This window comes from Mastomys coucha, unplaced genomic scaffold (genome assembly GCF_008632895.1).
Source record: "Mastomys coucha isolate ucsf_1 unplaced genomic scaffold, UCSF_Mcou_1 pScaffold13, whole genome shotgun sequence".
Classification (NCBI taxonomy): Eukaryota; Metazoa; Chordata; class Mammalia; order Rodentia; family Muridae; genus Mastomys; species Mastomys coucha.
In genome coordinates this window covers 80,682,257-80,696,188 of record NW_022196895.1, presented here as the reverse complement: position 1 = coordinate 80,696,188, position 13,932 = coordinate 80,682,257, and the positions used below count along the sequence as shown (strand labels likewise).

General features: G+C 40.3%; 1 protein-coding gene and 1 long non-coding RNA gene across 5 annotated transcripts in view; one reads left to right on the top strand and one right to left on the bottom strand.

The window, feature by feature from the left end:
* Positions 1-4,059, top strand: part of CUNH18orf63 (chromosome unknown C18orf63 homolog) — a 41,021-nt gene extending 36,962 nt beyond the window's left edge. For all 4 annotated transcript variants that reach the window (XM_031366191.1, XM_031366190.1, XM_031366188.1 and 1 more), the window contains 2 exons: positions 48-127; positions 1,474-4,059. In XM_031366191.1, coding sequence (XP_031222051.1) covers positions 48-127; positions 1,474-1,483 — 90 coding nt within the window. In that variant the 3' untranslated portion in view covers positions 1,484-4,059. The remainder of the gene's footprint in view (positions 1-47; positions 128-1,473) is intronic.
* The window catches only part of LOC116087437, a 37,523-nt gene that overhangs the window by 10,036 nt on the left and 13,555 nt on the right, over positions 1-13,932 (bottom strand). The window contains exon 2 of the long non-coding RNA XR_004117438.1: positions 9,999-10,040. This is a non-coding gene — a long non-coding RNA (uncharacterized LOC116087437). The remainder of the gene's footprint in view (positions 1-9,998; positions 10,041-13,932) is intronic.

Sequence of the window (13,932 nt, the reverse complement as noted above, 5' to 3'; positions counted from 1 at the left end):
TAATATAGTTAGTTTGTAACAAAATGGCGTTCTTTAATTCGATACAGGTTTCTAATACAACAAAACCCAAGAATTCCCTCAACATTCCTGAAGCTGAGTCCAGTGTGGAACAGAGACTGTCCACCAGGTAACTGCAGTGGCATGCACTTACTTTCCTTAAATTACTTACGTAGAGATGGCTAAGCTTAAGCTAGCAAGGAAATCGGAACAGCACGTGCTGTGACCAAGCAACTCTTTTACATTATGTACTCCCAAAGAAGAATGGCATTGAGAAAGGACCTCAGGCTCTCCTCTCTTTAGTTCTGAGGTCTCAAAGACTAGGAATCTAGCACCAGTACTGCAGCCATAGCAGCAGTGTGAATGTGAAGGACCATCATCCCACTAACATGTCTTTGTGCTTGGGTGTGACCCAAATGAAGACTTTAAGTGGAGCCCAGAGATGATCAAGGTGAAGTCTACTCTCAGACTGCCATGGTACCAGCTACACTTAAGCTGCAGACTTAGTTCTCACTTTGGGTCCCTGGCACCGAGTTCACAAAATTGTACATCTGGAAGTAACATATTATTCCTTGTTGCCATCTGTTCTATTCTAAGAACAAACACATTGCTAAAACATCCACAAGTGCTCTTCACATAAAACTATTGGCATACATTCAGATGCTTTAAGAGCCAACCAGAAAAACATTTTTTCTTTTCCAAATGCTATTTCTTCCTATAGCTAGTAGAATTTTCAGCATGCTTTGAATTAACTAAAAGGTACATAATTCTATTCCTATGTTATGGTGTGGTATTTTATGTAGTTTTAAACATCTTCATTTTAATGTTCTCATGTGGTAAAGCAAAATAGTGTATGTGCCTTAGAAATAGCAATTTGCATTTTTAGAGATAAATCTGTTCTAGGTTCCATGTAGTCTTAGAAGTATGTCACTTTCTTATTTTGGATTATTTTGTCTGACACAAAGTTAACAAACCATTCTATTAGGAAGACTAACATAATGAGAAAATTATAGTTTCTATAGTGATCTATGGACAGTACTATCACCCAATTATCAGTTAGATGCTTCTGTAAAAGCTTCTGTAAAAATGAGTAGTTAAGTAAATATATTTTAAAAATTGAGTACTGGAGAGATGGCTCAGCAGTTAAGATCACTAGCTACTCTTCCAGAAGACACAAGTTCAATTCTCAGGACCAATATTGTGGTTCACAAATGTATATAACTCCAGTTCCAGGGGATCTAATGCCATCTTCTGGACTCTGTGGACATCGTGCTTGCACATGTTACACAGTCATACATGTAGGCAAACAGCCACACATATAAAATAAAATAATAAGATTCTAAGAGAGTAACCCATCTCCAACTGCTCTGCAGGGATAGCTAGGGCACTGATGAAGTCTCTCCAGACACTGCCTGTGGCTGAGGAGACGGTCGGTCCTGTGTAAGAGAGTAACTCATCTCCAACTGCTCTTTGCAGGGATAACTAGAGCACTGATGAAGACTCTCCAGACATTGCCTGTGGCTGAGGAGACGGTTGGTCCTGTGTACTGTTCTGGGGCCTCTCATTTACTCAGCAATTCCCTTGTAAAGTTTTGCATAGTATTTCATTGGATGTGGACATGCCATGTTTAGCTAGCTCCCTATTGGTTTGGCTGATGACATTATCATTTCTAACCTTTCAGTATTATAAGTCATGTGAATTGTTCTTCACACAATATTGTAAGTTACCGAATTGTGTTATGTGATACATTGTTTTTAAAGAAAGACTCATTCTGTAGCCCCAGCTAACCTGAAACTTGCTATGTAGACCAGGCTGGCCTCAAACTCATGGAGATCCACCTGCCTCCACTTCCCAAGTTCTGGCATCAAAGGCATGAGCCACCTTACTCAATGTAACACTTTTGATAGTGGAAAATACCTTTATTTTGCCCTTCCTATTTTATTACTGCAATTTGTTCAATTTGTTTGAAGTGGTTCTGGTTTATTGCCAGAGTTTTGGGGTCACAGATACAGTACTCTAAACATAATAGACAGTAGTGTGAAGAAACAGAATGCCTGTCACTGTGTTTCTTCATAATCTTGAGCAAATTGTTTTACTGTTTATTTAAGAGGATAGATGGTGTTCTATATTGTCACTAAATTTCACTTTTGTTTTTATATATGACTATGAGAAAGCCCCCAGAGGCATGAGATCAATTTCATTACAGAATTAGAGCCCTAGCTGCAGTGGAGATTTCTGTGCCCAGCAGTTCTCATTGCTAGTGGGCGTGCTCTGTGTCCTCTCCTGGAATGGATGAGCTTGCCCTGAAGGTGAGTCAGGTCTCCAGAAAACTCAGGCTTAGGGTTATGCATGTGGTGGAGTAAGTGCCCAGCATCACGTGTGTCCTCCACAAACAATTGTCCAACACAAAAAGGAACAAAGGAGAAGGCACAGAGTGCTCCTCAGATGAGACCTTCCCTCCCTTCCAAACATTGTAGGCTTTAATGAGATTTGATAACATAGAATTAGCATATATTTTAAAAGTCAGACTCTTTATTGAAAATCCTACTACAAAAATCCATATATGTGTGTGTATTATATATGTATATATGTGTGTGTATGTGTGTATGTATATATATGCAAATTCAAAGCCAAAAAGCAAGTTTAAATTGAACTGTGATTGTTTAAATATGGCTTGCTATTGCTAGCAATTCATCAAAACACTGCATTTAAACAAAAGGGAGTCTAACTCTCACTCCTGAAGTTATACCTACCAATAATTTGCTCTGTACTTTTATTACCATGAACACTCCTGCTTCCCAGAAACCTCTAGTTCCCAACTTATCTGCATAAGAAGAACATACATTTCATTCAAAGCCCATTTTAAGTTCTCTTTTCTCATGAAGTCCATGTTATAGATAACCAGCAGGCCACAGTAAAGGCTAGGACATTGTTTGGCTTGTGTAGAAACATGTTTGGTTTTGAGAGTGATGTATTTAAATATGCATGTGTGGTCGGCATAGTCAGGCACACATGGTCATTCTTGAACAACCCTTTCCTAGTTACTTCCTGGGGTTGCTCCATCATTATGCCTTAGGCTGTGAAAATGTGATATTACTCAATTAAGTATACTAGTCTATGGCTGAAACAGTGTGTAATGTTTCCAAATTATTAAAAGAGTCTTAGTAATCACTCTTCCTCTATTAATCTGAACTACTTAGAACTGATAGCTCTTTCTTTCATTTTTCTTTGTAGACAGGGAACCATGTATTCCCTGTTGGCCTTGAACTCACTATGTAGCCTGAGATGACTTTGAACCTCTTCTTCCAGAGGACTAGATTATAGTATGCTCATGTTTATCATGCTGGAAATTGAACCCAGAAATTGAAGTCTTTTAAAATTATTTATTTTATTTCATGTTATGAGTGTTTTTGCCTGCATGAATGTACATGTATCTAGGCCTAGAGGCACGCAGTACCAACTGAGCTATATTCTGCTTGTCAATGATGCTAGTTTATTTCCCAACACCATGTAGCTGCTCAAAACCAACTGTAATGTGGGTTCCAAGGGGATCTGGGATCTAATGCTCTCCTTTAGGCCTCTCAGGCACCAGGTACACACACGATACACATACATATATGCAGGCAAAACACATAAACATAAAATAAATATTTTTAAAAGACTTCAATTTCTGAAAGCCAAAATAAATGTGCTGCCAATTGGAAAAAAGCAAATTTTCCTGTTTTAGATTTGGAGCTTTGTTTGTAGTATGGACCCCTTCCAAAAATTTATTCCTTATTTTTCAATTCTGTATTCCGGGTCCATTACAGTTTTAAACCATAAACAATTTTACATTTGCCTGTATCCAGAGGCTTAGAAATTAACCACCACACCAAAACAAACTTATAGAAATAGACCCAAGTTAATGCCAAGAATCATATTTATAGTTATGTAAAAATGTTCCTCAATGCACTTTAGCTGCTTTCTATATTTGTGTTTGGTTTTATATTTTATTATGTTATAATTATTTTTACTTTATTGTGTTATTACTAAATGTAGCAAATAAAAATCTCAAGCTTCTCAGTGGTTGGTTTTTATTTGACTAATTTATCAACCAATGTTCACTCTCTGTTTTCAAATGACATATGATTCACTTTAGTGCTGGACATGCTAATGTATAAGTATCTGTTGGTGGTTATGAATAATCAACATGAGAACTTAAAGATGCATAACCCTTATGTATTAATGCTTAGAATGTTCATGTGTACATTCATTATTTCAGATGGCAAACAGTAAAGGAATCTAAAATGCATGCACTTTTCAGATGTCAGAGTAACTGTACAGAGAAATGGGAGGGGTTATGTGCCCTGCAAATTCCTTTCCCACTGTAGTTCATTTCCTAAGGCAGATTAGCTTCTTACTACATCATAGAGTTTTACTCTCAAAAGGCCTTTATTTCTTTTTTCTTTTTCTTTTCTTTTCTTTTCTTTCTTTCTTTCTTTCTCTCTCTTTTTTTTTTTTTTTTTTTTTTTTTTTTTTTTTTTTTTTTTTTTTTTTTTTTTTTTGGTTTTTTTGAGACAGTGTTTCTCTGTGTAGCCTTGGCTGTCCTGGAGCTCACTCTATAGATCAGGTTGGCCTCGAACTTAGAAATCCACCTGCCTCTGCCTCCTAAGTGCTGGGATTAAAGGCATGTGTCACCATTGCCCAGCAAGACCTGTATTTCGTTATTTAAAAATCATTCATTAGCTAGGTGCTGGGGGCACACACACCTTTAGTCCCAGCAATTGGGAGGCAGAAACAGGAGGACCTCTGAGGCCAGCCTGGTGTACAGAGGAAGTTCCAGGACAGCCAGGACCACATGGAGAAACCCTGTCTCAAAACAATCAAAAGAGTTATTCATTAAAGTATTTGCTATGTGCCAAGCATTATTGAAGTTTATAAGGAAGTGGTGATACTGTCCTAGATCAGGGAAAGATGACATTTGTGAGCACAAAGAACAACCTGAGGTTCAAGACCATCAAGGAGCTTAGAGTAGCTGGCGTCTAAAGAGTCAGCTGGAGAGTGGAGCTGACCACTTGGATCCCATGGCCCCTGGAAAGAGTTTAGTGACAAATTAACAAGCTTATAGCACCTAAGACATACTAAATTTCTTCTTCTTTTAACACTAGCAAAAAGAGGGGGAAGTGCCGATATAATTTTTTAAAGTCAATTTTTGTAGTTTAGAAATAGTTTACAGTGATTTGAATGAGAATGACCCCCAGAGGCTCATATGTTTGAATATTTTGTCATAGAACTGTTTAGGAAGGATTGGGGGTGTGGCCTTGTTGGAGGAAGTGTGTCACTGGGAGTGGGCTTGGAATCCATAACATGCCCACTTAGCTCTCTTCATCATGGTTGTATCCCCGGATGTAAGCTTTCAGCCGCCATGCCTGCTGCCATGCCCCTCTCCATGATGCTCATGAACTCTAATCTTCTAGAACAATGAGTCTCAAAGGCTCTTCGTATAAGTTACCTTGATCACGGTATCTTATCATGGCAGTAGAAAAGAAGCTAAAACATAGCTTATACAATTTACAGGTACTACTCTAGGCCCTAATATTTTTGTGTTATCATTATTCAAGACAATTTTTAAGTGTTTACGGTTAATTTTCAAGTTCAAAAAAGCTTCCTGGTGATTATTGTTATTTATACCAAACCCTGAAAAAATTCATATGATAATAGTTTGTTAAACTCATTTTGTAATTAAAGGTACTTTGCCACCACTTTCCATTTAAATGTCATAATATGAGAAAATTATGACAAGTTTGAGGTAAGAAAACTGATAAATTTCCAAAATCTACTCAGTCTAATACATCAAACTGAGTGGCAGAATCAGGCTAACATGCAGGATAATGGCCATGAGAAAAGCAAATTCACCTCCCCTGAGCTGAGAAAACCTACAAGTTGGCATGGTGTGTGACAAAGACAGGCGGCTCTGCACACTAGTTCCAGTCACCTGCACAGTGGTGGCTTCCCCTGTGCTTTCCTTGTCCTCCTCTCACAGGAAGGGGCAAATCTAAGAGGGAGTCTTTAAAAGACTTTTTACAAGCTAATGATGTGTTCATGTGAGTATATGAGCATGTGAATCTAAGGGTCTGCAGGGCCCTAGGATTCTCTATAGCGGAAGCTGGGAGCCACATTGGCTCTAGGAACCAAACTGCAGCCCTCTGTAAGGACTCCACACTTTTACCTGATGGCCACCTGCTCAGCCCTACACTCAGAGTTCTTATAATCCAAAGTCTAACCTGCTTCTGGTGCTTCCCCTCTTAAGACAGGCAAGCCCTGTACAGCCCACAAGGTACACATGCCCCTGATTGCTGGGAAAGGCTAGGTGCTATGTGGTGAGCTGAGCCCTTCTCCTCCAGGAAAGGTAGTCTTGTTGTAGTTAAGCTCTGGTCTTCATTGGGACAGTGTGCAGGGGGGAGATCTAGATCGTCCCATGAAATGTGTTTCCTTCTCTGGAATATAGAAAATGGAAGAAGAAATTATTTGTCCTCCTGATCTGGTACCAATGTGGAAAATTCTGTCTATTGGCAAGAAGGTATTTCTCCTGTACAAGATGGAAGTCAGTTTGTGTAACTGGCAAGACTTTGAAATGCTTCTCTTAGGTAGTACTGCAGTTTTATACTACATCTATGAATAGTCAAAGTTCTCAGGAAATGTCATTGCTGAGAAAGCTATAGCTAGAGTATAAATTTTATACATGACCTACTGTAGCATGAAGTTAAATGGTCTAATTACATCAGGCCATTTGAGGAGTTTTCATTAGAAAAAGTAATGAGCAGTGAATTGAGCTGTAATCTTGGCTTATAGAAGTCCTGGCCTACAGTTGTCTTGTACGACTTTTACTTTATGGGGTTTGTTCCTAAGAAGTCAATTTATATGCATTCTGATATGAAGCATTAGCTTGTAACCCTCGTTTCCAGTTCAGTTAGTACATAATGAAGATGCTAAAATGCAGACCTGAGAATAAAAGGTGGAGATTTGGAGTTTCATATTAGGCATACATATGACCAGTGTTGACCTGAAATAACTGTAGCATTTTGATGAAAATAAAGAACACGAAAACCAAAAAATTATCCTTCCATTAACTTAAAATGCAAACATGTTTTGAGAAGTAACTAGAGCTTGGCATATCTATCAACTTATTAGATATCCCAAACTTACCCAGAGAAGTAGGAGACCAACATTTAAAAGCTAAATTATTTAAGAATTCATGGAGAAACATAATCTATATATACTCAGTGTTGTAATGAGAAGAAAAAGTCAGAGTTTGCTCAGCACCTTATGGACACCACCAGAAACTTCTAAATGCCTCCCAAAGAGCCCTGTTTGGATCATCTATCTCACACCCAAGCCACTTTCCAATCTCAAACACACAGAAACTTATGAGACAAATCACTTTCATGTGTGTTTTAAGACACAGAACTGGAGGTAATTTGTTACCTGGTGAAGGATAAGAAATACCTGCAGCACATTGTGGTGGTTAAGCTTGACTTGATTGGCTTGAGAAATATCCAAGAGATTAAGAAACATGTCTAGGAGTGTGACTGTTAATGTGATCCCATAGTCTCTTGAGGTATCTGACCTACACAATTATTTAATCCATTAATGGGATCAAAATCTGAGTAGACTCTTAGGAGGTGGAAGAGCTATGGAAGGTCGGGATATCCTGTTCTGTGAATTGTTCTGTTCTGCCATCCCTCCATGCCACGATGGACTGAAACTGAGCTAAATAAAACTTGCCTCATTTTAAGTTGTTTTTGGTAGGCATTCTGTCACAGCACAAGAAAACTAACATGGTGTAGGGGAAAGGCCACTCAGCAAGCACCAGACAATATTAATATAAAACACGGAAAAGAATGTGAATGTGTATTCGAGTTTGACTGAGCACCCTTCTTCCCACCCCTCCAAATACGAACATATTATGTGAGCATTTCCCTAGGGAGACATCTGCTTCCCCAAGACAGAACATCAATAGCAAACATAAGTACAATTCCATCATAGTCTACTTGGTGAGCCACTGAGTTACTTCAGAGTCAATGGGCTTTGAAGAGAAAGAGTGAGGGCTTCCTTACAAGACACAGCACCACACCACAGCAGTTATCCCCACGTGGATAATGACATCTTCATAGCTAGATGGAGTCTCTCTTCAGCTAGCTTTCCACACACTGAGCACTCAACTACCTCCTAAGACCATGAGACTACATGTCACATGTATATGTATGTATATATGAGAGGTTCAGGAGGGAGTCATTGGAGGGTCATTAAGTGAGGGTACAATGAACCTCTTTGCCCCCTCTGATGGCCAGGATAGCTGCTTTGCTTGGATTATAGGGCTCTACGAAAGAGGAGAGCAAAGCTCTGGAGACCCCAGGTAGATCTGTACAGTTAGATGTGAAATATCCATCTAAGTGTTAGTTAATGATAAAGGGACTGCATGTTGAGTGGTCTTCCCAAGAGTCCCACGGTTAGTTCTTTCAGGGATCCCACTGCCCTATACCTTGTATCCTGTTCTTTCCTTGTCATAAGACTCTTCAGTTTTATAATTGTTCTTCTACAATTGTTCTTCTGAGCTCTGTTGGGCTTTAGACCCTGTCTTATGTGGATAAAAGTAAGGTAGTACTAATCCATACTTTCCTTGAAGACAACTGAGGCTGTAAGAAGAAAGTGGCTTGCTTATGCCAACAAAAAGCAAACCAGGACAGACATTGGTCCCAGAGAGTGGGGATACTGCCATGATGGACCTGACCATTTTCTGAGGAAGGATTGTGGGAGGATTTTGGAACTTTGGGCTGGAAAAGTCACTGAGTGCTCAGAGCTTGATGAGTTATTCTGTGAGAGCAGTGGGGTTTAGCTTATGACATTTGAGGCATTGAGAGATGTTTGTGTGGGTTTTGCAAACGGCAGAGGCAGAGAAGTGGGATGGCGCAGTACTCTGAGGCTAAGAAGCTTGTGAGTGAGTTCCAGATATCAAGAAGGTTTGTAGTTGCCCTGCTGGACTTTGCGGTTGCTTAAGTGTGATTGTTTCTGTTCCCTGTATCTTCCCCTTTGGACTAAGACTATTTAATCTGGGTGTGGTTTCCTCTGTTTTGTTTTTTTTAACTTTACAAGGACACAGAGTTAAAGAGACTTTGATCTTTTAAAGTGTCAAGATTGATTTGTACTACTTTTTATGTCATGATATTAACATGAGTTTAAAAGGGGTCAATTGTTTATTGAAAGTGTTTCTAGTAATTTTACATATATGTTTACTGGATTTTAACTTCTATTTTTGCTGACTAGACACAAACTACACTCACCTGGGAAGAAGGAACCTCATGAGGCATCGCTTCCATTAGATTGGCAAGTCTGTGAGGCATTTTCTTGATTAGTAACTGATATGGGAGCCCCCCATGTGAGGCCCCCTCCCACTAGTCAATGCCCTCTCTTGGAAGTATTCTTTAAGGCAGGCAACTGCTCAGACCAGGGGACAAAGCTAGGAAGCTGCATTTCCCCATGGTCTTTGTTTCAGATTTTGCCTCCAGAATCCTGCCTTTAAGTTCCTGCCGTGGCTTCCCTCAATGGTGTACTGTAATCTGTAAGCCAAACAAATCTTTTCTTCTCCAAGTTGGTTTTGGTCAGTGATGTTTCACAGCAACGAGAAGCAAGCTAGAACACAAGAATGAAAGACGCTTGGCCTGGTGTTCTTCTGCTACTCGACTTTAAAACATAACAAAAGTGGAGAGAAGACATACTGACATGGTTATCTTAAAGGATGTGCGTATCTACAAAAACACAGCTTCTGAGACATTTCTTCAGAGTAATAGCCTTTTTTGCAGTCTTTTTTTTTTCCCTCTTTCAGCATTCCTATATAAACTTACTTCTTTTAGGAACACGTATTTCACTCAGTGGTGAGGAAGGGATTCAGGGTAGTATATGGAACTGACATACTTGATTAACAAAGCTCTTTAAAAATGTAGATATGTAGAGGGGGTTCTTACCGCTTTTCTTTTGAGAATTATTAGATGGTTTGGGGCCAATACCTAAAAAACAAAACAAAAACAAAAACTTCTTAGCTTAAAATTCTGAGACTTATATGAGAAACAACTGTTAATTTCTCACAGTTACCATCAGGATGGCCAGACACTCGGCCTCGTCATCAGGGAGTCTAACGTCTCCCAGAGCAACACATTTTCCTGCCATCCTCTCAACTCCAGATCCACTTGTGTGGTCAGTAGTGAGGGATAGAAGGTTGGATGCATAGGAGCCCTCTGTGTATACTGAGAACTAATGACATGCTTTCTCAAACAATTCCATGAAAGCTCAGAGAACCTGTACAAAAGGCAATTAATGGTTATGACCTGTTTTTATAAGGTATCTATAAAACAAAGGGTTTTTATATATTATAGAGTAGTCTGCCTCTCTCCTTCTAAGAACTGGCTTCAGTACTTTGTAAACCAGAGTAACCCGCACTACATATGGGGCTGTAGGAAGGAAACAAAAGAAGGAATTTTAGTCATATTCCTCTCTGACCAGATTTACCACATTTCACTATTTTTCTGCTGCCATTGTTTTTCATTCCATAAGGAAATAGTGAGATGGAACTAAGAGCAACAGAAAGTAGGATATTTGATAACCCAGGCTGCGGCTACCCAATCAGGTCACACAATGATTAAATTTAGCTCTCGTTAACCTGATTTCAAGTGCAGCTCTGTTCTGAGAGATGATGAGAAACAGAATGTTTGTTCCACATTATCAGAAAATATTTTCATCAGAACATATGGCTTTTACTTTCCCTGCCTGGCAGGAACTTCAACATGACATAGACACGGCCTCCTTTCAGAGATCACTAGATAGTCTGTCTGTTGTATCAGCTGAATGAGGTTTATGTGGCTAAGGAAAACATTAACCAGCATTCCTTGCTGCACTTCGCCCTACACAGGCACACACGTATGCTTACCACCCCTACCTGTCCTGCCTGGGAAGAAAGGTACAATGGCCACCTGATGCTGGGAGCCGTGAAGTCCTTGACAGGCTCCCTCATTCTTATGTTGCCTTGCTCAAAAGTGGAGGTGAGCTGTTTGAGTCCAGAGGGCAAAGTCTGAGACACACGGAAGTTGGTGCTCTAACAAGGCTGTGTAATTTCTTTGGGGAAAGTGGTGGGAATCAGGGGATAAGAAATGAGGATCTCCAAATTAAACTCCTTTGCTGGTTTTGATTAAGCAGTAATTTCTCTGGAAGCCTATAGATATGCCAGATGACTGCTCAGCATCTCTCCTAGCTGCCTGCCATGTACTATGAGGAAGAATGTTAGAGCAGAAAGTGGCCTTCCCCACAGAAACCCAGCCCCCAGAATTTACAAGGAAGGAACTGGAGTGTGGAATTCCATGGTTACTGTGAAAATAGATAACACTCCTCTAAGAGTCTCATTTCACTCCCTTGGAAAACTAAACCTTTTTGTTGTGGAAAATATCAATGACTTAAAGAAGTTTATGTATATACTTTTATGTCTATATTATTTCAAGAATAATATTTGTTACAACCCAGCCAATGATAGTGAGTAGTAGCGAGAAATAATGAATGAATTGGGAATAATAACAGTGAACCTGCCCTTTTCTGATTACACCAGCTTCTGGACAGAGGTCATTCAGATCAGATCTCAGCACAGAGGAATAGTTAAGTCTCAGGCACTGTGGTTCGTCCTCACCACAGCTGCCTTGCAACACTGGTTGGTCATACTGCAAAATAGGCAGCTTCAGTCCTGCTGTGAAGAACAGTAAAAGCAGCAGCTGATGGAAATGCAGTGAAGAAATTCAACCGTCTGTCTGCATATGGCATGGCTCCTGCTTTCATCAACCCACAGCCACTGTGCTTACCGCACAAGATAAAGCCAGCCAAAATGTCAGCATGGATGGGAAGGAGCCCTTGAGGCCCCATCCCTGTGGGAGGAAATATTGGTAGTTAATATGGCTGCTGAAGGAGGGACAGTCATTCTCCTTTAGAGAAGTGGTTGCTGGTAGGTTGCTCTTAGCCCAGTAAATGGCCACACAGTCGTGTGCATATGATCGGTGCACAGTGAGTTATTAGTAACAGTAAAAAAGATATGAAGTTAGGAGGGAGACAGGGGGAGGAGGCAGTAGGGGAAGCTAGAGGGAGAGAGTTGTGGATGACTATAATCAATACACATAGAATAGTATATGAAACTTTGAAAAACTAAAGATAGCCGGGCAGTGATGGCACATGCCTTTAGTCCCAACACTTGGGAGGCAGAGGCAGGCGGATTTCTGAGTTTGAGGCCAGCCTGGTCTACAGAGTGAGATCCAGGACAGCCAGAGCTACACAAAGAAACCCTGTCTCGAAAAACCAAAAAGAAAAAAGAAAAAGGAAAACCAAAGGTAAATTTAGTTTTAATTTTTTAAAATCCTGAATCTGTAGCTTAAATTCCTGTAAATTCTTAAAAGAGCCAACTTTAAGCAATTTCTTTACATTTTAAAAGAGGAAACATTGTAATTGTTTGTCTCTGGGCAAGTCACAGTTTGAAAGAAGAGGTGGGATGGATGGGGAGCAGCTGGTGAGCAAGTGTAGCAGTCATTTGGTCGTTTGCAACAATTTTAACCTAAAACAGCTTGGAAGCCCTTCTCATTCTCTTTTGAAGTGTATTTCTTCTTTGGGTACTAAAACCATGGTCTCTACCACTTAGCTGGGAATTCATAGACACTGTGTCCCACGTCTGAAACATCACATTTACATCTCTGTCAACATCTTGGGGCACTCTGTGGCAGTGACTACCCTTGTGTTCTGTTTCTCCATCCGGCTGCAGCTTTGACTCCCATAGTCATCATTTAGCCTCAGCCTAATGAGAAGAAATGTCATTCTCATAATATCTTTTATGAATATAGGGATGTCCATGTGCGTGACATGGCCAAGACAGGACAACTTGCCTTCTCTCCACATTAATATCTTTTACTCAATGTGAATGAACTGTTGGCACAGCTCCTGTGTAACCAGCCACCAGGTTTTCTCTGGTACAGCCAAAATCCCATGAGACCTTTTTTTTTTTTTACAAGTTTTCTAAAATAAGGTCACTTATAAATATCACTGTTTACCCTAAATGTGATTCAGAGTTCTTACGTGTGTGTGTGTGTGTGTGTGTGTGTGTGTGTGTGTGTGTTGAAATCATTGAAGCTGATGGATAGCTTTATCTAAAATTATTACATGGAAAGATATCCACAAATGAATATATTTGAAGGACACAACGGGAGGTTGGTGGGGGAGAGTGGAGATAGATGGGTCCAGCAAGGCCTGTGTTGAGCCAACAAAGAGTCTCCCAGTAAAATGTTAGCAATGCTGAGCTCAGAGACACCATGAGCTGCATTTTCAGCCCACTGCCCCCTAAGGTTTACAGGGCTACAGGGTTGCAAAACTACAGTTTCTGTAGCCCAGAGTTACCAAAAGATGCGGTTGTTCTAGAGGGCCCAGGATCATGGGAAGAAGCCCAGCATACGGCTTGATGAAGAGCAATTGGGCATGTATGATGTTGCCACAGGCACTTAGAAAACAGAGCAGCCTTAGGGGATGTGCCTCTCTCTGGATTGTTAAAGAAGATTTCCTCTGTGAGTTCTGAGAGAACTCCTGAGAAATGGACAGGGGACACACACACACCCACCCACACACACACACACACACAGACACACACAGACACACACACACACACACACACACACACACACACAAAATTTGCAAACTGAAGATGTAGAGTGTTCCAGTTATTCCCACAGTAGTGGGGAAATCAATGCAGCTAGAATGGAGGAATGTGGGAAAAGATGAAGAGTTAAGGGATTAAGCTGTGTTGGGCCAAACCATAGGATGGGGGCTTCCCAAACTAATGACTTCGTTTTACACATCTGCTGCCCTTCCACCAGTTGGGGATAGGAA